General features: G+C 41.5%; 1 protein-coding gene across 1 annotated transcript in view; it reads left to right on the top strand.

The window, feature by feature from the left end:
- Positions 1–316: 316 nt before the first annotated feature.
- Positions 317–27,738, top strand: part of vstm2a (V-set and transmembrane domain containing 2A) — a 644,019-nt gene continuing 616,597 nt past the window's right edge. Inside the window, exons 1-3 of the mRNA XM_034172969.1 lie at positions 317–432; positions 474–635; positions 1,826–1,992. Coding sequence (XP_034028860.1) covers positions 560–635; positions 1,826–1,992 — 243 coding nt within the window. The 5' untranslated portion in view covers positions 317–432; positions 474–559. The remainder of the gene's footprint in view (positions 433–473; positions 636–1,825; positions 1,993–27,738) is intronic.

Below are 27,738 nucleotides of genomic sequence, written 5' to 3' on the forward strand. Positions count from 1 at the left end.
AATTCGAGATCGTGTCATAAAACCTCACGATCGTCGCAGATGCGGGAATATAAGAGTGAAAGTGCGTCGGAAGCTGGCACGTGGTGCGCGTGCTGAGGGAAAGTGTGAGGCGGGCGGGTGGTATTTGGCTTTGCAGAGGTGTGGAGTCCGCGTTTGTGTGTGCGTGTTTGCGCGCAGCCACGTTCATCCACAGACTGACGTCTCTCCGGCAGCGCACACGATCACCGCAGCCCGTTTACTTCACTCACTTCAGTCCAGCCGGAGACAGTCTCTCCTATATAGACACTGAGAGAGAGAGAGAGAGAGAGAGAGAGAGAGAGGAGAGAGAGAGAGAGAGAGAGAGAGAGAGAGAGAGAGAGAGAGAGAGAGAGAGAGAGAGACGAGCTGTAGTTTTGCAGCATGTGCCACCTTCGGCAGGCTCCGTTTAAACACACTCACCCTGCAACTGTTTGATTTTGCTGCTGTGTTGCCGATCATTTTTTAGGGAGAAACATTCACTGATGTGAAAATAATAATAATAATAATAACACTAATAAATCTCTCCCTCTCTCCTGGAATAATGTGGAGCTCTCACGACACTGTTGGATTTATTTTACTGGTCGGATTGTGTGTTCAGTTGGGATTCTCCTTTGAAGGTAAGGATGTGGATGGAGACGCTGGAATCAGGCTGACGTGCTGTCGGATCTGCAGGCAGAAGGTCGGAGGGAGAAAGTGTTCAAAGAGAGCAGCAGGCTTTTGTGGAAAAGCAAAAGGCTCTTTGTGGGGAAACAGCTCGGATGTTTGTTGGAAGTGAGGCGGGTTGTAATCAGCAGACTGAAAAAGAAAAAAAAAACCGCGTTTTTTTGTGTGTGTGTATGTGTGTTTTTGTGCTTTTTTTCCTTCAACCTCCACGATCAAGACAAATGCAACTGGTGATTGTTCGGAATCAAGTCATCTCACGTCGTTTGTAGGAGAGGAAGCAGGCTCGCTCCCTCACATGGCAGGGTCGATTCAGGGACGATAACTTATTATATACATTTTATTTATTTTTGGATGAAAAGCGACCTGGCGTTTCGTGATTTGGCTGATCCAGGAGCTGTCCGCGGTGCTGAAAACCTGTGCGCTCTGCGTCACAAAGCCCAACTACACTGAGATCAGTGGCTCCGAGCGGCTTCACTTATCTGTACATCCAAATCTCCCCTAAACGTCCACACACACGAATCACAGCTGAAAAGCACATTTTAATTATCACACCATTCTGCTTTAGGTTACATCCAACCACCACCCCCCCCCCCCGCCCCCAATAAAAATCTATTTAACGGATTCTTGTGCAAGTATCCTTAAGTTATTTTTCATTTTTCTTATGTTTAACGTCCTTGACATTTGAGAAAGAACGTGGGGTGATAAAAGTCCCGAATGAAATTAAAACACAACTTTCTCCTAATTAGCTGTGTGAACACAATAAGTGGGGTGCGCCTGGAAGTTGTGTAAATTGGTGATGAAGACGCATCAGCGACTGTGACAGGACGGGAAAGCCGCCGCATCTCCTTCAATTAAAAGCAGAGCGCGCCTTCATCACACAGCTGGTTCCAATAACAGCTGCTGCGCTCCTCTGGCTGCAGCCGCATTTAGCAGCAGGACACTCAGCTGATTAATCCACAGCTATTCGTGTAGAAATCACACAACTGTCGTCCAACCACTCTCTCTTTCTGCTTCTCTCTCTCTCTCTCTCTCTGTGTGTGTGTGTGTGTGTGTGTGTGTGTGTGTGTGTGTGTGTGTGTGTGTGTGTGTGTGTGTGTGTGTGTGTGTGTGTGTGTGTTACCCCCGCGCACCCCCGCACCTGCAGGTCGCTTCACGGATCTGCCCTCGAACATGACGGTTAAAGAGGGACAGAACATAGAGATGGCGTGCGCTTTCCAGAGCGGAACTACGTCCGTTTATTTGGAGATCCAGTGGTGGTTCGTCAAAGCGCCAGAACCCACTGATAGCGAGGAAGACGTCAATGCTGAAGAGGTACAAGGGACCTTTTTTTGTTGTTTGTTTTAACTTCTCATCAAGGGATGTGCGTGTTACACTAAAGCACACCTACACGTAAAGGATGGTCGCCTACATCCATGTGCGCTATTACGCACAATCTCCACAGCGCAATCTATCTATCTATCTATCTATCTATCTATCTATCTATCTATCTATCTATCTATCTATCTATCTATCTATCTATCTATCTATCTATCTATCTATCTATCTATCTATCTATCTATCTATCTATCTATCTATCTATCTATCTATCTATCTATCTATCTATCTATCTATCTATCTATCTATCTATCTATCTATCTATCTATCTATCTATCTATCTATCTATCTATCTATCTATCATGACCTTCAGATATAAGCAGCAGCCACTTTTAAGATGTCAGAAAGCATTTAAATAATTCTTTAAAAGATGTAAAGATGTATTATAATCTCATACATTTTAAAAGCCCAAGCAAGTTTCATGTTTCAAAAGGCACTGTGCATTTTTTTTATCCACCTCTCCTTTTTTCTTTCTTCGCTTCTCACACTGAGCAGTCATCAAAAGGGGGAAACAATCTACAAGACAATTAATCAAAGACTACTGTGAAAAAATGAGCTTGTTCTGGATATTAATTACATGATAAATGAAGTAAATGGGCCTGACTTTTCATGACTGCATAAAAAAAGCACCTAAACCAATACAGCCAAAGCACATTATTGTATGTCGCCTCATTAAACAGTGCAAAAGAAGCAGTTTGACATTTTGTAATGTATTGCTGTTTCATTACTGCTGTTTGTGACAGCTTCTCTCACCCACATAATGATCTGTGGCTTAGTGGATGAGAACGTCTGAGTATGCTTGCTGCAATAGCTACTTATTGTATGGCAGGTAGCTGTGTGTCAAGGTTTGGAAGGGTTGCTGTATTGTTATGACAAACATCAAATGATGCCTTTTCTATGTTTGTGACAAAGAGATGTGTGTCTGTGTGTGTGTGTGTGTGTGTGCGTGTGTGCGTAAGGTGGGGGTGCATGTATCCATGTGGCTTTAATTATTGTTCCATTGTTGCTCAGCTCTCATAGTGGCATCGACCCAGGCTTTGATGTGGGCTTGATCCCACGTGACTTTTGGATGTTGGGCTGGAGAGGCCTTTTGATGCAGACATCACATTGTTGTTCACATTTCTTATCACAGAGAGCTGTTTGAAATGAAATCCACTCTGGATTTTTCCTGCAGTGTTGCAATTCCAATAGCATCAGAGTAGAGGCTGTGAAAGATGCTGCTAGGACTAACATTGGAGCCAGTTAGTTTCCGAGAAATGTTGTGAAATGAGGACAGCATCTCAGCATGCAAATATATGCTCTGTGCATGAAAAGTGCAACTTTCAAAGTGCCACTTTGAAAGGATCACATCAAGGAGGCTTGAGAAAGAGGCAGTTTCACATTTAAATGGTGCAGCAGGAAGTACAAGTGTGGAGGTCGGGTAGGGTAAGTGTTTACCATCAACTCTCACTATAGAGGTTCAGTTCACTTGCAAATAAATACTTTGTGAATTTTGTGGGGACTCTGAAGATTTTTCATTCACGGCTTTTATTTCCTTGTTGTACAGCTGCAATGAACTGCAATCGACATATAATCAGTCGTTTTCCAAATGATAAAATGCAGGTTAATTAAATGCCTTATTCTGAAACAAACAGAAAAGTAAAATAATGAAATGAGCACATTTAAGAAAATGGTTGAATTGCTCAGAAAATTAATGTCAAAGTACTTCTTGCGGACAAGTGTTTGTTGCAACATCACTACTATTGCAGCCACACTTCCTTTTTTTCTTGTTTTTCCTGTCTTTTGCCTTCACCAGAGTTATACCATGCTGCTTATTTATAACATTGTATAATAACTCAAAATATAGTCAATTGATTTTCATTAACTTTTGTGGGAAAAAATGGTAAATTTGAGATAGGATCAGGTTAGAGACTTCAGATTTAAGGATCACTTTATTACACCTTTCAAGATATGCAGTTTGTAATAATTTGTGTCCGTAACTCAGCAACCAAGGTGACTGTCTTGACTCTAAAAATAAAGAAATAAAAGTGTCATTCACAAGACACAAGTGACTGAGCACAAATTAAATTCTCTATGGAAATGTAAGTGTTATAGTTACTTAATCAAGTTATGTTCATGGTCCCATAACACTACTTAATTAAATTGGAAGCATAATATGCAATTAATTGTAACAGCTTGTTACAATTTGCTTTTCCCATTTAAACAACCACGTTCTGTGGAACCAGTTTACAAAACTAGATTAACTAAATATAACATTTCTATGTTAGAGTGCATATAACCATATAGAGTAGACTATAGGTTTGTAGACGTGTGTACCTCATTAAGGGATGCTTGAGTTCAATTCATTTTTTCTTTAATGATTATCAAAGCTTTGATCATTGGGGGTAAAAAGATCAACTAGAGCACTGCTTATACATCCACCAAAGGTCAACAAAGCATCAGACTGTATTGGTGAAGAACATTGTTTGCGTTATGGTACAGTGTGAAAATAAAAAAAAAAAATAAATTTAAAAAAGGGTTGCGAAAAGACAAATAAATAGCTCCTATTTGGAGGTCACAGAGGTCTAATTTCCAGCAGTATGGCAGTTATCATTAGTATGTGATGCATGTCCTCTCCTGATGAGACTGTAATCCATGTAAAATGTGTAGACCCCTACATGTGCAGATGTGATATGTGCAAGTGAAATTCTGTATATGTGTGACTTTGCTGCATTACACATATTACAGGGCTCTAGAGAGACCATTGTAGGCTGACTGTGTTCTGTACTGTTGCCAGATTCCTGCTAACTGATGGCAAAATAACATGCACACACACAGGCACGCTATATGCATAAGCACTCACACGTCTGCGTGGACTCCTCCATCCACTTAGATAGTATATAGATAGTCTCGCTTGTGTTTTACTGATGGCACATTTGACTTCAAACATCCTTGATAAGCAAAACACAGTAAAATCATTTTTCTTGACATAATTTATGAAACTGTGACTCAGATACATAAAAACAAAATTAAAAACACATAGAAACACAAACTGTTAAACTCTGAGATCATGTTATGTGCTCTGCAGTGGCGGGCACAGCTAACCAAAAAGTTAGCTTCGATAACCATTAATCCGATAACTGAAAAGTTACCTTTCATGATGCTAAATGATACACTGCAAAAAAAAAATATAGATAGATAGATAGATATGTTTATTACAGATAACCGATAACTTAGTATTGATTCAGATGCAGCCGCATCAGATTAGACTGTCGGCTTCTGATAAACCAGTTTCACTTTAAGCGCTGCAGGGGCTGCTGGATAAATTCAAGGATCACAAACACAAAAAGAACGCACGAAAAATGAATCAATAAAAAAATAAAACCCCAAACACCGTCATCTTTCAAAAGCAGTTGTTGTCTATTCGGCTGCTCCCATTTTTGGTCGGGGTCACCACAGTGGATACAGCCAGATCCGCATTGGTATTTGGCACAAGTTTTACGCCGGATGCCCTTCCTGACACAAATCCAGTTGTACCTGGAGAAACACACACAGCCACTGGTGTTCCAAAGAGGTCTCCCATCCAAGTACTAACCAGGCCCTGCACTGCTTAGCTACTGAGATCTGACAGGATCAGACTGACACAGAGCAGATCAGCTGCTATCTTTCAAAAGCAGTAAAACACAGTATTAGAAGTCACAGTTTATGTCTGTGTTATATACACCATCATTCACGAACTAAAAGCTGCTGCTTTTTTCACACGCTTTGAACCCTGTGGCTTAAACAACCGAAATAAATCCATTAATGCATTGATTGGCAGAGTAAAAGACATGTAGTAAATATAAATTCTTATCTGTGGGATTCATGAAGAAAATAATGTTATGTGTCGGACACAGCCCGGAGAACCGACCAGCGTTTGAAGGACCCAGTATAAAATAAGCAGAGCACGGTACAAAGGATAACAGAGTTTAATAAACATAACAGTGACGTGATAAATATACAAACAAATAAGTGCGCGGTCTGCGACGTGGTAATTGCGGTGTGCTCCCAGCAGCACTAACGGTCCGGAGCCAGAACCTGTTCGGACCCAAGGACCTCGCCGACACCCCCCAGGTGGCCGCGACAAACCGAGTCTGTGAATGAAGAAATCATCATGTGAGTCCACACTCTACACACAGAGAGACCGCTCAAAGGTGTACAAACAGCAAACACTTCCTGGCTTAATTACTAATCAGCTTCCCACCCTGCAGGCATGGAACACTCTGTTCACAAACTCACTGTAGTGGAAGCTGATTAAAACGACTAACATAACAGCTCAATATAATAAGGTGTGAGGGACACCACATTTACTGACTGTACAAATGTTAGTCACAAAACCCAAAGTACCTCAGGAAGTGTGCTGACGAGCGTGAGACCTCACCCTCTCCTCTTTCACAGACCATGCATCAAACCTGGACGTTCTCTGCATCCACTGATGATGAGATGGCTCTCAAGACGACGATCTCACCCGTCTGGTCACAAGGTCGAGTCTCTGGCAAATACACACTGTGCACTCCAGACTTAAATGCCACCATGTTCCAATCCGTGTAGATGCACCACAGCTGTGAGTCCTGACGAGCCTCAGGTGATCAGGGTGAGGTCCTAATAACTCAGCCACACAGCCACTCAGTCCTAAACGCGCACCACCTGGAAGGAAAACCAAAAGACAGAAACAAGAGACAAACAAAAGCCAGCCAGGCACGCCAGCCACAACAAATAATCCACATAAAGCATCCTGATTATCCAAAATGGTGTCTAAAACAGTGAAGAAAAGTCCCTCTGTAACACAGCTGCACCGTGAGATGTCCTCTCTCCCACCGAGTCTTGCTGATTAAATTAGTCCGTTTTGTTTGTGTCGAGTGGACGTTAACAGTGTAACGTCCAAAGTGAACCTGAACTACACTACCCACAGTGCTCCCTGCGTTGACCGGCCAAGCACGTCTTGCGCTTAATGATGATGTCATCAGCAAGCTACAGCCAGTCTGCCACAAACCACTGATCTACACACAACAGGGACTAAAATGTTTGATTTTAGGGTTTACAAATGTTTTTGAATGTTAAACTTTGCTCACTTTACCAGAAAAAAAAAAAAAAACATGTTAGCAGACTGAAAGTTGTTGGAACTAAATTTATTGGAAGATAATTGGTCCACTGATGGTTTTTACACTTATCCGAAAAATAATCCGCTAACAAAAACATTATCTTTGATAAATTATCGGTTATCAGATTAGCTGAACAGTGCCCACCACTGGTGCTCTGTGGATATTTTTAGTATCTAAATAAACTAGCTGAGTTACCTGTTCTACGCACAGGTAATAGAGAGGAATTTTAGCCATGTCATTGTATATTTCATGTTATATAATGGCTGAGTGGATTCTTGTCATTTGTTTGGTGCTTTGTATGTCACATGACATGGATAATTCATCCCATTTGTGTTGCATTGCATTCAGAGTGCGGCTTGGTTCCATTTAGAGTGCAAATTTGGTTCCATACGTTTGGTACCATTGCACTCTCAGGTGCACGTGCACACGCACATGCACGTGCGCACGTCCTCGTGCATGAGGATGCGCACATCGCGCGTGCACATCGCGCACGCACATGCGAGTGCCCACGTATACTCATGCACGCACGTGCACCCGCACCCACACATGTCCATGCACGCGCACGCACACACAAAACCAATCCACTGTGCTGCCTGGAGGTTCTTACCAGGAAGAAAGAACAAAAGCTGGACTCATTTTTGACGTGATTTTTTTTTTTTTTTTGCTGCACTGAGGACATATACAGTCTTATTTTTATTGTTTATGCATGCACAAGTGCCGACCAGGTTGTGTGTGCGCGGGCGCGTGGGGGACACGACTCTCCTGAGACATAATTTGAGCAAACTGACACTGCTAATTCTTGTAAGATACACACACACACACACACACACACACACACAAAACAAATCCACTGTGCTGTCTGTTAGCAGGAAGAGAAAGAAAACCTACACAGCTTGACCGAGCCGGCTGCGTGTGTGCATGCACGCATGGGACAGCAACATGATGACTTGAATGAGTTAACTGACGCTCCTACACACACACACACACACACACACACAAAATCCACTCCACTGTAAGCCCTCTGGATGCATGAAGAGCTGCTAACATGAAACGCTGATGTGATTTTTGGCTGGACTGAGAAACTACACAAAGTCTTTTTTTTTATTTTTATGGAAGTCCGAAGTCAGTGCACAGCATCGCTGGACTACACGTCACAGTGGAACACCAAAATGTAATGTGGTGATGCAGAATGGTGATGAAAAATGCAAAATTTGTACTGTGCAGAATCTCTCCAATCACAGCCATATAACCCTATAATGTCTTCTGGGTTGTCTGGGTTGTCTGGGTGTCTTGGTGGCTTTCATCACTCTTCTCCTTTTTGCACAGTCACTCATTTTTTGAGAACTGTCTCCTCCATGCAGATTTACCATAGAGTGCCATACTGTTTGTATTTGTTCGTAACGGATGTAAATAAAGTCCGAAACATATTCAGTGGCAGCTTTACCATCAGAAAGCCTCATTCACAACTACCACAAAAGACTCCAAGCTGTCATGATGTTAAAGGGGGCAATACACAGTATTATGTAAGAAAAAGGTGTATGTAAATGTAAACTTTTGATCAGGGTCATTTGGGTAGTTTCTGTTGTCATTATGATTTTAAAAGGAGTAAATGTAGTTGTTTGGCAATAAATGTATGTAAACTTACTGTGGCTGTGTGTAGCGGAGCAGGTTGTGATATATTATATAAGACTGACTGTGTGTGTGTGTGTGTGTGTGTGTGTGTGTGTGTGTGTGTGTGTGTGTGTGTGTGTGTGTGTGTGTGTGTGCGTTTGCACATAGACGTTCAACCTAAGGACCGCAGTGACCTCTCCCTTGGTGCCCCCATCACCATACCAAGTTTGGTGTTGATTGCTTAATTACTGTGGCTGTCCATAGAGAACACACACACAAACCACACACGCATGGTCAGCTTTATATATTAGATAAAGTTTGATTGCAGTTTTTCTAGTCACATCCAGAGAAGCCTATAACTCCAGAGTTGATGAAGTGCCTTGGTGGCTTTCTCCATTAGTCTCCTCTTATGCAGTCACTCAGTGTTTAAGAACTGCCTAATTCAGACATACAGTAGTCATCATACATTACCATTGTGTTTGTATTTCATAATCATTCATGTAAATGAAGCCCAAGACATGTTCACTGATGTGGAAATAAAATGACCCCATGACTTGTCTGAAGAAGACTGGCTGTGAAAGTAATAATTTAGTTTAAATTCATCATAGGGCACCAATAAGTGTGTTATGTTCTAACAGTTTTTACAGTAACATTGGGCACGTTATTAAATGTTCTGTTGATTAAAAAAAAAACAAAAAAAACTTGTTTGTTTGCATTTATTTATTAACTGACTCCATCTGCTCAAAGTGATATGAATCAGTGAAATCACCTGGTAGAGTGGCTGGGAGCAAAGAAAACCTGCACCCTCTTGGCCCTTTCTGGATTGATTGACTCAATTTGAGACCACTGACATAAAGGAACCCAGGCTGTGCTGAAATAATCTTTACGTAAATAAAAGTCAGATAACATAAGAGTTAAACACGTTTGATCTGAGTCCTTTTGCAATCTATAGAGCTTAAAGCACTCAAAACCATGATTTAGTCCTCCTAGACAATGATTTTTTAGTGGCCTATATCGACCTGTTTAAAAATGCATAATGCTTTTTTTCACGTGATAAAGATCAGACAAGAAGGGCACTCGGAGACCGCAAAACTGTCAAGTGACATTTATACCTTAACTAACAACAGAGGAAGATGTGTAGAACAGATTTGTCCTGCATCATGTCTGTGTGATCATTATGACGTTACTATGACAAAATAAGGCAAAGAGGTGTTTTGAAGGTTTTAATTCTCTTCTGCACAAACAGAGAGCGATTATTATAAAACCTCAGCTTCTCCTCCATCATCCAGCAGTCCTTGCAAATTATGATACTTTCAAAATAATCAAAACTATTACACGTAAGTAATCACGTTCCAAAGGTCTGAGGCTGTACTGCAGCACTTGAGATGAACTGGGCGCGTAAATGACTGCTGAAAAACAAATTCAGCAGAGAAGGCTACAGTTTGTCTTCAGATTCCACAGCTTAATGATTCTCCCCACAAAGTATAAATGAAACAGCAGTCTGCAATTATGCACAGGCAGAAACTAAATATTCACACCTTCATGACAAAGATGAGTCATGCTGGTGATGGGATTTACTCCATGTCTCCTGATTATTCAGCACAGACATTAAGCAGTGCAGACACATGCGACGGTGGAGCAGAAGTGTGACCAGACTTTCACCGCTCCATGTTTGCACTGAGCCATCACTCTATATGACATTTTTACTGGAGCCAATAAGCCACAAACTGTGATTACACACCATTATGGCCTGTTTTCTAATATTCTTCTCTTTGTTTTGAGCTGACGTTCAGCATTTTGGATTAGAACTCGCGAGGGTACAATGGACAGCTCTCTCAACGACACACTGACTGTTGTGTTCTAATTAAGCGAAAGCTGCCCACCGTGTGCAGTGTGTTTGTGGGTATTACCTGGTGTTTTGAAACACAAGGTTCGGTCAGATCGGCACACAGAAATGATCACACAGACTGCATTTTGCTAGAATAAAAAGGCGTATATTTATTCCCCACAAAAGCAGTTACATCAAACACAAGTGGTTGCAGCGCATTTTTCTCTTACCGTGACGCCTTTAAGGTGGAGAGCCAACACCTTCAGCAGAGTGCGCCTGTCAACCGGCTGGGCGTTCGTACGTTAACCCGCAGCAGACTCTGTTGAAGCATGGTTCTACTCCCTCTTTTCTAGTGTGTCCGCGAAGGGAGGGTGAGCGGCCAACTCAACCTCCCTGGCGCACATAATTTCTTTAATCAACAGGCATCTGAAAGTTACAAAGACATAATAAAAGCAGTTCTTCACTCCCAGTTCAGAACGATCCCAGCATGCTTCACTCCCAGTCGTTAGTGGCTACGAAAACAAAGTCGTGCTATCAGTGTAATAATCATCCAGCTCTTCACTCCCAGTTCAGACTGACCCCAGAGTGCTAAAACAAAATTAAACAACAAATACATTCTCAGGGTTACGTTAAGACAGGTGCAAAACAGCACAATAACATTTATTATACATTCCACTCTTGGTGTTTTGCACCAGTCAATTTATGTAACCAGCAACAGATTCAGGTAAGGCTGGGCTCCAGCCTATTCCAACGATTATGTCCTGCCATAGCATTTCCCACATTTCTTCTAGTGATTCACAAACAAAATTTTGAGTAATATAGTCGTGATTATACCTGTCATGAATTAACAGTGTCAATTTCATCGCATTCGTTGAAATATTACCCATTCCACCTCTCGCCTTAAACGTATAACATAGATACATGTAAAATTGTTACAAAAAGTCATCACACATATTGCTATAATTAATAGTATCAAAGGTGGCACTAAGGTACTCCTGGCAGTGACAGACATCCCTGAAAAGATATCCCACCAATGATGTGCTGATGCTTGCTGTACTAATTTTGCCACATGTTTTACCCGGTCACTAGCTATCAATGTAGACACCATGAGACTGGAGATGTTGGACGTATGTGACTCTATTAATTGCTGAATTTCCGTAGATTGTTCCAATGCGCATTTGAAACGCTCCAGGGAAAGACTCCATGGGGAATGCAATACATCCCATTGTACCGAAGTCAGCCGACTTGATACAGAATAATTAGTCAAACGATACGTCCGGTCTCCCCAATGCCATAAGTGCACATTGTTCAGGCAGCCAGTAAACGGAACCGAAGGTACTTGTGAATTATTTTTCATTGTTGCAACACACAGAGTATGTGGGCCGATCTGCCACAACATTTCTCTTGGTGTTTCCCTAGTCCAGTCACAAAGTACAACCTCTGAGTCGGTTAGACATGGATTGGCATATCCCGTTTGCAGCACACAGGCCATACCTTTATCTGTTTTGTCACACATTTTGGTATCAAAAGTTGTATTAGTTTTTGGTTCTAACCACTCTCCATCCATATGCAAGAACCAATAACCATTAGCCGTTATCACAGGTAACACTTGATATTTACAAACAACCTTTGGTTGTGTCACATTGTACTGGGTCCAATACCCAGTACATACTGTTTCATTACATTGTGTATATTCTGGATGTAGCTTTAACCATAAGGTGTTGCTAATGTTCCAAATCCTTCTCCAATCATGATAGCTCCCCGTTGTAACTATACGCTGAATGCCAATTGCCATTTGAAATTCTTTTGCCACAAATTAGTCCTACCAATGCTGTGGGCATCCACTCTCCAACCTGATGAACTACTTGGGACGAGTATTTCCCAGTGTTTGATAACATTGTTCTGGTTACCTCATTATCTACTGTATTCGACACCCCCAGGACAGTTCCTGTTCCTCCTAATAGAGTGTCATACCACGCCCTTTGACGTCTTATGTTCACTCTAGCATTAAGAGTGACATTACATCCCATCGGAGTTCTTCCATCCTGTTTGGAACAATGGTATCTCTTCAAGTTCGTTTCCTTCCATCATCCCCAGCAGCTGGAGACCATGGCACCACCTACAAGGAGGAGTATGACCCAGCAGCCGACACCTCCAATCCCGGGGCTTCCACTGGTTGCCATAGCGACGCCCGCCTCTTGTGGTCCTCGATCGCCCGATCAGCAACTCCCAGCAGGGCATCAATCCGAGCCTAGACAACACAAGTGTAACTACGGGTAGAATGACAACGATTAGTCTTCTCTTACATAACACTTTGATACAGGCACATTTACCCATTTTTCTTCACCCTGATAGAGTATACTAACAGTTGCATCATTCCCTTGAGCTATAATTTCTGCCGCCTTAGGCGGTCCGTTAGGTTGTTTCACCCAAACTTTGGCACCTGCTTGATCTGAGGCCTGTAATTGAGCAATTTTGTCCCCTTTGTTCAATATCAGGGGTTGTTCTCCAAACAATCTACAAACCACTCCAATCTCACCTTGATAATCTGCATCTATCACTCCGGCTTGAATAGTTAGCCCTTTGAGTGATAGACCACTACGTGGCAGGACATGCCCATATGTGCCCTTCGGACACTGTAGGCCTAGTCCTGTTTTTACCACTTGAATTTGGTCAGGTACCAATGTGACAGTAGTCAATGTTCTTAAGTCTAGTCCTGCTGAGCCTGGAGTTGCTCTGACAGGTAGTTCCGCTTGTGGATCAATTTTCCACATTTTGATGCTTTCTGTAGTATGCTCTATCATTTCTCCTGAAATCATTCTTATCAAGGGTGTGGATCCCGACCCTAAAGGTCGATTGTTCAGCTGATCCACAGCAGTAGTCAAGTCCTGTTTCCAATGTCGCATAGTGCGATCTTTTGACAGCTTCCGTAGGGTCTCTTTAAGAAGCCCGTTCATTCGCTCTATTAACCCCGCCGCTTGCGGGTAATAGGGAATATGATAAATCCATTCAACATGATGTTCTTGGGCCCACTCTTTCACTTTATTTCCTGTAAAATGAGTACTGGCAAACCATAATACTGCTGTATTATTTTCAAACACTTAAGTGTGGCCATTTGATTTGCAAATTTACATGGATGCACTACCAAGACCCCAGAAAATGTATCTACAGCAGTGCATGCATGTCTACATCCCTTAGACATGGGGCAGTGGTCCAATAAAATCTAACTGCCAAATTTGACCAGGACTTTTTCCACGATTTAACTGCCCATGCAAATGTTGAGGAACACCCTTCCGGTGGTGTTGACATTGTTCACACTCAGTGATTGCTGTTTTCACATCATCCAATTTTAGATCAATACCTCGATCTCTGGCCCATTTTAGGGTACCTTGAACCCCCCAATGTCCTGCTTTGACATGAGCCCATCTAGCCAATCCTGGGCTGGATTGTCTTAATTCAATCATTACTTTTACTAATTGATCTGCAGCTTTATTATATAAAGCTTCTGAGTCTTGTCCATTAGTGTGTGCATCTACATGCGTCACAGTAATAGGAATTGTTTTAGCCCTTTCCCAAATGTCTTCCCACAATTCTCTTCCCCAAACTTCTTTAGAATGTATTTTCCAATTAGTGGCATGCCATGTAGGCATCCAGGTAAGTAGTCCTTGGGTCACTGACCATGAGTCTGTATAAATATGGAGGCCCTGTGGTCCTCCCTGCATGACCACCATATGCACGGCCTTCAACTCCGCCCACTGACTACTTTTTCCTTCTCCTAATTCTTCCAGAGACTGACCTAATTGTGGGTTAAAAGCTCCTGCTTTCCATCGCCTTTTTCCTGCTTGATATTGACAGGAACCATCAGTAAACCATGCTCGACTTTTCTCATCATCTGACAAATCATCCCACCTTTTTCCTGCTTTAACAGGAGATTCCTCCAATGGTTGAACTTCAAAAGGTTCCTCATCTTCCTCAGGAGCATCAGCTACTTGTTCATGCAGCAATGACACCCCTTTTTCACCTGGTTTTACACGCTCTGACACATACCATTTCCATTTTATCACACTAGCCTCCTGAGCTGTCCCTATTCGGTGAGTGGTGGGATTACTCATCACCCATGAGAGAATAGGTATCTGTGTCCTCATCATTACTTCATGTCCCACCGTTTGTGATTCAGTTTCAATCAACGCCCAATAGCATGCTAAAAGCTGTTTTTCAAAAGGTGTATAACGCATACCTGCGTCCGGGAGTTTTCTCGACCAGAATCCTAAAGGTTTTCGTATCTTGTTTTGTTTCTGCCATAGACTCCAATTAGCATAATCATTTAGAGCAGACACTTGAAGTTCTACTGGTCCTGATTGCATTTTCCCTAAGGACACAGCTTGTTGTATGGCTTCCTTTGCCATATCAAATGAGCATTGTTGTTCCTCTCCCCATACAAACTCCTCTTTCTTTCTAGTGCATCGATATAAAGGCTGTAAAATCTGTCCCAAATGTGGAATATGATGTCTCCAAAATCCAAATAAACCAATATATCGTTGTGCATCTGTCTTACTGTGAGGTACTGGAAAGTTAGCTATTCTCTCTTTAGCTTTTTGTGTGATTTCCCTCTCTCCTTTATTCCAAACTATTCCTAAGAATTTCACTGTTTGAGCTGGTCCCTGAATCTTTGCTGGATTAATTTCCAAGCCAAATGATTTCATATGAGTCACTAATTTCGGTAGATATTCCACTACTTCTGCTTCTGTATCTCCTTGAAGCATAATGTCATCAATGTAATGTGAGATCATCATTCTCATTGGAACCTGGAACTGTTCCAAATGCTCCGCCACCACTCTATGACAAATAGTGGGACTGTGTAAATATCCTTGTGGCAATCTTGTGAATGTATATTGCCGTCCTTCCCACGTAAATGCAAACTGTTCCATCCTATCCTCTGGGATTGGTATGGTAAAGAATGCATTGGCCAAATCTATAACAGCATACCACGTACCACTATGATGTTGCACTCGTTCAATTATACTCACAGCATCAGGTACAGCTGAAGTCAAAGCCGGTGTATGTTTATTTAGACCTCTAAAGTCTACAGTCATTCTCCATGTACCATCCGATTTACGGACTGGCCACAATGGATTATTCCATTTTGTTGTCACTGGTTTCAAAACTCCTGCCTCCAAGTAGTCTTTTATGGTTGCAGTAATTTCTGCTTGTCCTCCAGGAATACGATATTGTTTCTGATTAATCACACATGTAGCCTCTGGAATGGGAAAAGGTTTCATTTTTACTTTTCCCACCAGAATCATTCTTATGTTTGCTATCCCAAATTGAAATTTACCCTGTTCTAAATGCAAAGTCATTCCAGCTAAAATATCCATGCCACTTATCCATTCATTAATTGGAGTCACTATTACAGTGTACACTTTAATTGGCATATTTCCAATTTTAAGCGGTATCGATATATTTTTTCCATACACCAATTGTCCGCCTAATCCAGTTAAGGGAACTATAGGTCCCTTCATTTTCTCTGGATTTCCATGAATCAATGAGGCCTCCGCTCCTGTGTCCACTAAAGCCGAGGTGACTTGAACTGATTTTTTCCAAAATATTTCCAATCACACATGGGGTCTAATATCACTTGTGAACCATTGTTTTAATTCTCGGCGGGCCACAAGAGTTTGACCATCATCCTAATCTTCCTCGCAAGGGTCAAAGCTCCAAGAACGCCTTTCTTTATTTTTCCCCTTCTTTTTGTCTTTCTTTCCTTTCCGGACTGCAGCTATTTGCAGCTGATCATCATCAGAGTCCTCCTCCTCCTCCTCCTGTAGGGGAGGGGCACTAGGTTTCACTCCTTTTTCTCCCTGCACAATTTCTTTCAACAATGAGGCCAATTCAAACATATCAGGGCGCATCCCTGACACACAAGTCACTTTCAATCCTTTTTGTTTACATTTTTCAGCCAAGAAGGAAGTTGGTACACCGTCTATTTCTTCGGCTTGAATTTCCAATTGCTTCACTTGTTGTTCTAATCTTGTCACCTTTTGTGATTTAGCACATTCTGATGAGCGGACTGTATCTAAAGTTAAAACCCGCTCTTTCCAGGCTTCTGCACAAATCCACATCATTTCATGAATACCTCCCAACGGAGCTTTCTCTTTAACCTCCACCCGTTTTAACATTTCACATAAAACTGGCGGAGTCGCGGTGGGAATCGCTCCAGTCCACGGCCCAGGGCGTCCCCCACGTCGCCGTAGAAGCTGGCCTATTTCCTTAAAAGTGATCCCATCCCACCCCGGGACCACTTCTTCCTGCTGAGATGCCACCTCCGCATCTCTCTTTCCCAATCTAAAGCAAGACTCCTGCTGAGATGCCACCTCCGCATCTCTCTTTCCCAATCTAAAGCAAGACATTTCTGTGTGTAGTCTGAGCGTAACCGTATCCTGCCGACAACGCCAAAAATGTTTTGAAACACAAGGTTCGGTCAGATCGGCACACAGAAATGATCACACAGACTGCATTTTGCTAGAATAAAAAGGCGTATATTTATTCCCCACAAAAGCAGTTACATCAAACACAAGTGGTTGCAGCGCATTTTTCTCTTACCGTGACGCCTTTAAGGTGGAGAGCCAACACCTTCAGCAGAGTGCGCCTGTCAACCGGCTGGGCGTTCGTACGTTAACCCGCAGCAGACTCTGTTGAAGCATGGTTCTACTCCCTCTTTTCTAGTGTGTCCGCGAAGGGAGGGTGAGCGGCCAACTCAACCTCCCTGGCGCACATAATTTCTTTAATCAACAGGCATCTGAAAGTTACAAAGACATAATAAAAGCAGTTCTTCACTCCCAGTTCAGAACGATCCCAGCATGCTTCACTCCCAGTCGTTAGTGGCTACGAAAACAAAGTCGTGCTATCAGTGTAATAATCATCCAGCTCTTCACTCCCAGTTCAGACTGACCCCAGAGTGCTAAAACAAAATTAAACAACAAATACATTCTCAGGGTTACGTTAAGACAGGTGCAAAACAGCACAATAACATTTATTATACACCTGGTGTAACTGCTTTTTTTGGTTCATGCAGGGACAGCGTAGTTAAATTGCCTGTCCAAAATATAATATGAATCAGAGGGCTTGGTGAGGAAATATCCTCTCAGCCAGTTGTACATTACATTTTGCTGACATTTTTAACCAAGATCTTCTTAGACATCATGGTTTTACACTTTTCACAGTGCTTCCAGAGACACCTGCTGGTGTTACCACCTTAGTCTCAAGGAAATTATATTTGTTTGAATGTGTGTTGGCCCCTTCACACATAGTGCAAATACGTACAACATAGGGTAACTCACGGCGGTAGAACTCCACACCACAAAACATCACGCCAACGGGCAGGCATGCACGATGCCGGTGAGACGGTTCGTGCATGCGATGGTGTGTTTCGAGCAGGAACACAGTGTGAGCTGCTGCAGCTGCTCGCACTGTTTTCCATGGGACGAGGTGGACCCCATCATGCCGCTGATGTGGAGGAAAAAAATATGTATTATAAATTATATATATATGTATAATTACATAAAAACCAGCTGTATAATTACTATCATTGGGTTTATATAAATAATACATAAAAGGGGACGGCAATACAGAAGCCTGCGGTTAAATAACCCTAGTTAAATAAAAAAAATAAAAAATGCCACTGGATTCAAACCCACACACTCTGATTACCAGATGGAAACTTTACCACTGAAGAGTCTTTGAACACAGCCGCTTGTAAACAATCACAAAGTAATCATTTATTGCTCTAATTTAATCCATTTGTGTGTGAAAACCATCTCTGCCTCGATGAACTGTTTCCCTCGCCCAGTCATCTCCCTTGCCCTCCTTTTTGTTCACTTTCTTTTTGACCAGATTCAAACAAAATTCATTCTGCTGGCTTGTTTAGAGATATAACCATTATATTTTAGTTTTTGAATGGTATTCTGGTTTATTTCTGTGATTTCATACATTATAGATTGGAAACTTTTAATGGTCTGTGAATGTGTTTGTGTATATGTCACCCGGCGACAGACTGGTGTCCTGTCCTGGGTGCACCCGACCTCACTCCCTATGACTGCTGACATAGGCTCCAGCCCCCTCCTTGACCCTTAACCCTTATAGGGTCTTTGTTTTTTTTTTTTGTTGTTTTGTTTTTTTTTTGTTTTTTTTTTCACACGGAGTCTTTCTGGGTCTGGTGGACCCATTGCATTTTGGGGCGTTTAATTCAACATATTCACATGTTTTTTTGGTAACATTTTACTTGAAGGTATCGTCATAATAGTGACATGACACTGTCATAACTGTTACATGACAGTCATGAACGTGTCATAAACATTATGTCAATAAACAAACATTTGTGACTGCTGTCATTAAGTGTCATTTGGTTTTTGTAATGACAAGTTGATATGGTTTGGATTGTCTTGATTATGATAACTTGACATTAATCAAAGCGACATAACCAGAAGTCATCTTTGGCCTTTTTGGTCTTTGTTTGTATGCCAAGTTGTCATTGCAAAAACCGAACCACACTTAATGACAGCAGTCATAAACATTTATGACATTGACATAATGTTTATGACACATTCATGACTGTGTCATGTAACAGCTATGACAGTGTCATGTCACGATTACCATGATAGCTTCAAGTGTTACCCTTTTTTTGTTAAAATACTCAGGAGTTGTTAGTTACTTCATCCCATTTGCAAGTGATATAAACAACACATATGTTAAGTTTACCTTTGCTAAATCACATTTATGAATAGAAATGCAACTCATTTTTGTTTATTTTTTTAATTAAAATGTAAGAAAATAAGGAAATGCATCATAAAAAAGGCATAACTGGAAAATAACAAATGAAATTAAGCAGCACAGTAAATTTTGCAGAGTAAAATATACCCTGACAGGATAACATTTGGTCCCAGTCTCAATAGCGTAAAATACACTATTACAGAATGAAATCAGCTCTACTGTCTTTTCAAATCAAGTTTTTCTACTCCAATAAGAGTCATTCACAGCATGATGGAGTTGATTTTACACTGTGATTGAGTTGACTTAGCACTGTGATAGAGTATATTTAACTCTATGTGGACTGAGACCAAATGTTATCCCAGTGGAGTATATTTTACTCTGCAAATTTACTGTGAAGTTTTTCCAAAACTATAGTGTGTTATTTATTTGAATTTCATTACAAATTTAACCTACTCAGGTCAGTTTGCACATAACATCTGTCTGAACGACATATTAACTCCATTGAACTCGGCCAATTTCATACCAGACTTAACCACACATGAGGGGCAGAGTTTCACTGTGTGTGTATTGCATATGTACTTCTTGCACTGGGTGCATGTATATTGTGTTTTTCTGTCCATCTTGGGTCCACACACTTCACAGACGAGTCCTGGCTGCTGAAGGGCTGGTCCTGAGGCTCTCTCATGCTTTGAAGCTCGCTGATGGTAATCCTCCTCTACAAACTCACATTCTGAAACTTCTTCCTGTGCATCACCATCAAAACCCTCTGTCTCTTCCAATATGAACTGTAAGGCATCCTGAACAGAGAACCACTTTGCTATCTTGATCATTTGTGTTATGGAAAAATGCTGACAGAGCTATGTATTTATAGTGTCAGGTCCCCAACATTGGAAACAGAGGGTGAAATGTGTGGGAATGTGGGTGCAGTCCCTGCACAATGTTGCATCCTTGTGTGGGAACAGTGGATGCTCACACCAAAGCCCCATCCACCTGCTTCGCTCCGCTCTGCTCCACTCCACCCACCCACACACTCACTCACTCACTCACAGGCCCAGAGAGCAGAAAGGGAAAATGAGGGTGCACAGGACCTATGATTTCCACACTTTTAATAGCCCCGGGTCCAGTGGACCTGAAGACCCTGTGTGTAATATAAATGTGAAGGGGGGGTATATATAGGGGGCATCATTAAAAATGTTTTCTGATTCATGTTCCTCACAGAAATAGACCCAAGGCCAATGAATTTTAGTTTGAAAAAATAATTGCGCACATTGACTTTCGACCTTTTTGACCAGACATAGTAACCTATGTATCATTTTTCTTCAGTGAAAAACTGAAAACAGGTCCCACAGACTAGCACACCTTATAAGGGTTAATTGGAGTAGGTGGCTGAAGATGAGTGAGTGAGTGAACTCAAGTGACGTTTTATTTACTAGTGATATGCACTTTAAATAGCCTTGAATAAATACAATCCCAGTTCCAATGAAGTTGGGACATTGTTTCAAATGTAAATAAAAACAGAATACAATGATTTGCAAATCCTCTTCAGCCTATAGTCCATTTAATACACCACAAAGACAAGTTATTTAATGTTCAAACTGATAAACTTTATTGTTTTTGTGCAAATATTTACTAATTTTGAAATGGATGCCTGCAACATGTTTAAAAAAAAAGCTGGGACAGTTGTATGTTTACTGTGTTACATGACCTTTCCTTCTGACAACACTCAATAAGCATTTGGGAACTGAGTACACTAATTGATGAAGCTTTGTAGGTGGAATTCTTTCCCATTCTTGCTTGATGTACAACTTCAGTTGTTCAACAGTCCAGGGTCTCTGTTGTCGTATTTTGCGCTTCTTAATGCACCACACATTTTCAATGGGCGACAGGTCTGGACTGCAGGCAGGCCAGTCTCGTGTCTGCACTCTTTTACTACGAAGCCACGCTGTTGTAACACATGCAGAATGTGGCTTGGCATTGTCTTGCTGAAATAAGCAGGGACGTCCCTGAAAAAGACGTTGCTTGGATGGCAGCATGTGTTGCTCCAAAACCTGGATGTACCTTTCAGCATTGATGGTGCCATCACAAATGTGAAAGTTTCCCATGCCATGGGCACAAACACACCCCCATACCATCACAGATGCTGGCTTTTGAACTTTGCGCTGGTAACAACCTGGACGGTCATTTTTCTTTTTTGTCCAGAGGACATGAGGTCCTTGATTTCCAAAAACAATTTGAAATGTGGACTCATCAGACCACGGCAAATTTTTCCACTTTGCATCTGTCCATTTCAAATGAGCTCAGGACCAGAGAAGGCAGCAGAGTTGTTGATGTATGGCTTTCAACTTTGCATGGTAGCATTTTAACTTGCACTTGTAGATGTAGTGATGAACTGTGTTAACTGACAGTGGTTTTCTGAAGTGTTCCTGAGCCCACGCGCTAAGATCCTTTACACAATGATGTCAGTTTTTAATGCAGTGCCGCCTGAGGGATCAAAGGTCACGGGCATTCCATGTTGTTTTTCGGCCTTGCTTTCTTACATGTAGAAAATTCTTCAGATTCTCTGAATCTTCTGATTATATTATGGACTGTAGATGAGGAATCCCTAAAATCCTTGCAATTGAACATTGAGAAACATTGTTCTTAAACTGTCTGACTATTTTTTCATGCAGTTGTTCACAAAGTGATGATCCTCGCCCCATCTTTGCTTGTGAATGACTGAGCCTTTTGGGCATGCTCCTTTTATACCAAATCATGACACTCACCTGTTTCCAAACAGGTGTTCTTTCAGCATTCAGCAACTTTCTCAGTCTTTTGTTGCCCCGTCCCAACTTTTTTGAAATGGGTTGCAGGCATCCATTTCAAAATGAGCAAATATTTGCACAAAAACAATAAAGATTATCAGTTTGAACATTAAATATCTTGTCTTTGTGGTGTATTCAGTTGAATATAAGTTGAAGAGGATTTGCAAATCATTGCATTCTGTTTTTATTTACATTTTACACCACGTCCCAACTTCACTGGAATTGGGGTTGTAGTTCAAATCTTCATATAAGGACAAAACAGCCAATATAAACAGATTAAACCAATACAAATACTATCATATGTAAACAAATGGGCAGCACAGTGTCTTACTGGTGAGCACTGTTGCCTCACAGCAAGAAGGTCATGGGAATGCTTCCCAACTGAGGCCTGTCTGTGTGGAGTTTGCATGTTCTCCCTGTGGTCACGTGGGTTCCCTCCGTGTGCCCCGGCTTACCCCCACCTCCAATGACATGCAGGTTAGGTGAAATGAAAACTTTAAATTTGCCATAGGTGTGCATGAGGGTGCGAATGTGTTTGTTTGTCTATATGTGGCCCTGCAACCAGTGGTGGGCACAGTTCTGATAATCCAATAACTGATAATTATCGAAGATAATGTTTTCATTATTGGATTATCTTTTTAGATAACTTTAAAAAACATTATCGGAGTAAATTATCTTGTGATAAATTTTTAGACCGATAACATGGAACGGCTACAAACATTTAGAAAATTTAAAATCAGTTGAGCACCTACCTGTTAAATGTTTTGTAGCAGATGAGTAGTTCTATCCTCTGCAAAACCGAGGACAGCTGCTTCTAGAAGAAACCACTCTATCCTCTGCTGGCAAAGGAGAACTGGTCACCAAAAAAAAGAAAAAAGAAAAACTCATTTCTTTTAACCCCATACTGATATGCGGGCAATATCACCCAAGTCATCTAGAGGCATACGTTTTTAACTTATGGTTCAAATTTTAACCAAACTAATTTCGGACAAGTTATTTAAATTAACGTCATGTTTGAAGTTTTATAAAGTGAAAATATCAGATATATGTTTTAGTTTGGAATGAATGAATGAATGAATGGATTTATTCGGCACACACACACAAATTCGAAAAAACAGAAACATACAAATAACATGAATGTTATATAAACAAAGCCTGTGAGTCCGAAAGGGTGTGGGCAGAAGCAAAGCTTATCAACGCCCACCCCTGCTAGTACAAGTCCAACAATTATAACAGTCATAATAACATAAACACAAATTCACAACACACTACATATCAATACACAGACATACACTTCAATATTCAATTACACTTCAATTCATGTATAAGAATATTATGTATATATAAAGTGCCAAATCACAACAAACTTGGCCCAAGTCACTCCACTCAAATAAGGACCAACCTTGCCGACCCCCAGAGCAAGCACTAGGCAACTGTGGTGAGGAAAAACTCCCTCTTGGGAAGAAACCTCAAGAAGACCAGGCTCTACGGGGTGACCCTCTGCTTGGGCCGTGCCATATATACCTATATACATACATATATATATATATATATATATATATATATATATATATATATATATATATATATATATATATATATTTATATATATATATATATATATGTTTATGTATATATATATATGTATATAGTTTTAAAGTAATGTGCTAATTTTTAAGGTTTTAGTGTGGCCATGCTGTGTCCAAGTGCATTATGGGTATTTCAGTACGTTCACAACATGAGAAATGCATTTGAAACACACTGATCAGGCTCAAAGGACAACAGCATTAAACTCTAGTGCCTACAACCCTCGTGAATATATTCTCTGGGTTTGTAGACGTTGTTATTGTTGTGTTTGCGTTTAGTAAATTCCACGCATCTTAAATGTAGCAGACACGGATTATCTGGAATTTTGTTTTGGCAAGTTTTCAAGGTCTCTACTGCCATCTACTGGCCAGTAGTGTTCATGGCAGTATTGGCCCTGAAGCTGGGCTGATATTTTCAATCACTGTACTCGGTTCCAGATCAAACTGTACCACAGAACCGCACGGTGTAAAAGTTCAGAGAGCGCGATTTATGTTCTCACACACATTGTACATTCAAAAACCACACGTCAGACTCATATTTCCAGAAGCAAAATGTAAACAGAAGCTTTTTTTTTTCAAACTTAATTTACAAAAAACTCTCAATGGGAGACATCAAAGTTAAAAAAAAAAAAAAACATTACAAGACAGGCCTGCAGTGTTTGCACATGCACGGTGCGAGAGGTTGGATGCTTGTAGCGCTTCAGCAGCGGGATACCCTCACGACGGCTGACCAGAATATCAAACAGGTTTGATTTTCATCTGACCATATGATTGGCAATCAGGAGGTGGCCGTGAGATGTTAAACGCAGCTCGTTACTCCATGTATACTAAACGATGCAGGACACGCGATTAACCTGTAACTCAGTGCGATCCAAAAAATTCTCGCATGAATGAAAAATCAGCTGAAAAAGGGCCAGAACTCGCACAGTGTAAACCCAGCTTAAGTACTGAACGTCTGGCACCAGTAGATCATGGCAGTGTTCTATTTATTTTTGACACCGGTTATATCAGATGGTTATGTAATTACAACTTGGCTTTTTTTTTTAAATGCCTGTTTTTACAAATAAAAAAAATGAATTTTTACAAAAGCACATTTATCTGTAAACACCAACACACGACACACATCACATTAACGTGTTGGTTTACATAATGTATGACTCAACCAAATCAGTGTTAGCGGAGGCACATTTTACCCAGAATCCTTTGCGATCTGTCTGTGTTTGTTACAAAACTTCAGAATTAGTACATTATTCAACATTAAAGGTATATGTTATATTTTAATTTTGTACAAATTACAGAATTGACATTAATGGAGTTATTCTATCTGTATTCATTTTATTTATACACCAAACCATAACTCAGCATTGCTTTATTTTCCAAGACCTCCGCCTGACGGCAGCATTATGATTGAATAGATTTTTATGCTTCATGTGTTATGTTCCGGACGCGGTCGGAGCACCAACCCAGCGTTTGAAGGACCCAGCATAAAATAAGCAGAGCACGGTTCAAAAGATAACAGAATTTAATAAACATAACAGAGTGACGTGCTAAACAACTAAAACGTCCGCGGTCTGGTGAGGTGGAAACACGGCGCGCTCTTAACAGCGCAAACGGTCTGGAGCCACATCAGTTCGGACCCAGGGACCCCGCCGACACCCCCCAGGTGGCCGCGACAAACCGAGTCTGTGAAGAAAGAAAACATGAGGTGAGTCCAACTCCACACAGAGAGACACAACTCAAAGGTGCACGCAATCAGCAAACACTTCCTGGCTTAAATCTATACATCAGCTTCTCACCCTGCAGGCACGGAACAACTCAGTTCAAATCTCCACTGCAGCAGAAGCTGATTAGACAATTAGCATAACGTGACAGCTCACTAACACAAGGTGTGAGGGACACCTAATCCACTGTCATTACTTCATAAAAGTCACCAAAACCAAATTACCTCAGGAAGTGTGCTGAAGGGCGTGAGACCTCACCCAATCCTCCTTCACAGACTGTGGCGTCAAACCTGGAGCGGTCTCTGCGTCCGTGATGGTGAGATTGTTCTCCTGACGTCGATCTCACACGTCTGCTCACAAGGTCGAGTCTCTGGCAATCACACACTGTGCATTCAAGGTTTAAATGCAGCAATCTCTGATTAAGACAAAATACACCACAGCTGTGAGTCCTGATGACCTGCACGTGATAACAAGCCTCAGGTGTTCAGGGTGAGGTCCTGATGCTCAGCCACTCAGTCCTGAATGCATACCACCTGGTGGGAGAAACAGAAAACAAAAACCAAGCCAGCCAAACACCCCAGCCCACAACATCATGGCTCCTCTCAGCTTGCTTCTGTGCTCGAAGCCATGTAGTAAACAGGAGCTTCCAGTAGGGGGCAGGATGCTCAAAGACTGAAGTGTTGGCCAATTGTTTGGGTCTGTTGTCGCTTTTGATGCTACCAGAAGCGATCGTGGTGTTAAAACTCAAAATCAGCTTGTTAGTAATTGCAAATGTACCAGAGACAATACTGGAATTTATCGGTTATTGGTTATCTGTAACTTCTGATACATTTTTGAGTGGTTTATCATTTTTTCTTTATCAAAGATAACTTTACAGTTATCTGATTATCTGTTATTGAAGTTAATTTTTTGGTTATCTGTGCCCACCACTGCCTGCAACAGACTGGCTTCCTGCACATGGTGTACACTGCCTCACACCCCATGACTGCTGTGATGGGCCCCAGCCACCTGTAAGCCTTTACAATGGATGCATGGATGGTCGGATGCCAACAAATGGTAACATTCAATTGAGGACATTAAAATAACAACAACAACAACAACAACAACAAATGTGTCAGCAAAAAAACAAACAAACAAACAAACAAAGCTTATTCATCAGGAAAAGTCCTGTTGTGCAAGTCGAAATGGACACTTTAGAAACTAAAATACTCCCACACTGTCACCTCCTCCTTCTGACATGATTTCAAACAAGCCCATGACAACAAACCCACATTACATGCAGCATGTGCACACATGCTTTGGGAGACTCGGATGATGCTGGAAAGTTTTTTTACAAAGTGGTTTCCCACTGTGGTAGTTTCATTATTTGAAATGATAAATGCTATCATAGGATATTTTGTCATGATTTATCATTGTCCTGGCTATGGCTGCATCCCTTATCTGCCAGTGATCTGGATGTGGTGACACAAAACATTTCTTTGGGTGTCTGACTAATACAGTTGTAGTGAATTCCATATTGGACTGGACACCAGTGATGATGGTGAATATGTTCATAGTAGGGCTGAGTTTCACGATTGACTAATGTTTCAGCATATTTTCATTATGAACTGCTAAGACCCCATCACACATAGTAAGAATGCACAGGAACCAGGCCGACATGGCAAAAATGGCCATAATCTGGACTCCATCAGGAGGGAGAGACGTGTCGACTGTGGGCAGATCCCGTCCTGACTGCCTCATCCACACCTGCACAATTCCATCCAAAGTGTATTTAGACAACAGTTAGATGACACAGACTGCTGTCAGATGGCCATAAAAAGAGCTGAAGATGGCCCGATGTCCAAACATCTGGATGGCAAACATGGGACCAGAGTGGGAGCCAGCATTTAGACTGGACATCAGAGTACAACCAACGTATGGACCCGACTCACGCCATATGTGTCAAAAGCCTCCCATGCAATCACATCTTCACTCTTCCTCTATTTCCCAGCGTTCACTAACCTCACAGCAGGAGACCGCAAGTGTGGGTGCGTGTGTAGAACAGGTGATGAAATGATCACTCTGCTATGTGTGTGTGTTCATAACAGCTGAACGAGCCACTATGAATGTGCATGGGCAACACATGCACACATGTATGCCGCTGTCAACCACTGCACACCTTTTGCTGCTCAAGTTTGCTGGCAGTGGGCCAAGCTTCCCCATGTGCTCAGCATTTGTCAGACGCAGCCATTCTACCAAACTTTAATTTCT

This window comes from Thalassophryne amazonica, chromosome 1 (genome assembly GCF_902500255.1).
Source record: "Thalassophryne amazonica chromosome 1, fThaAma1.1, whole genome shotgun sequence".
NCBI lineage: Eukaryota > Metazoa > Chordata > Actinopteri > Batrachoidiformes > Batrachoididae > Thalassophryne > Thalassophryne amazonica.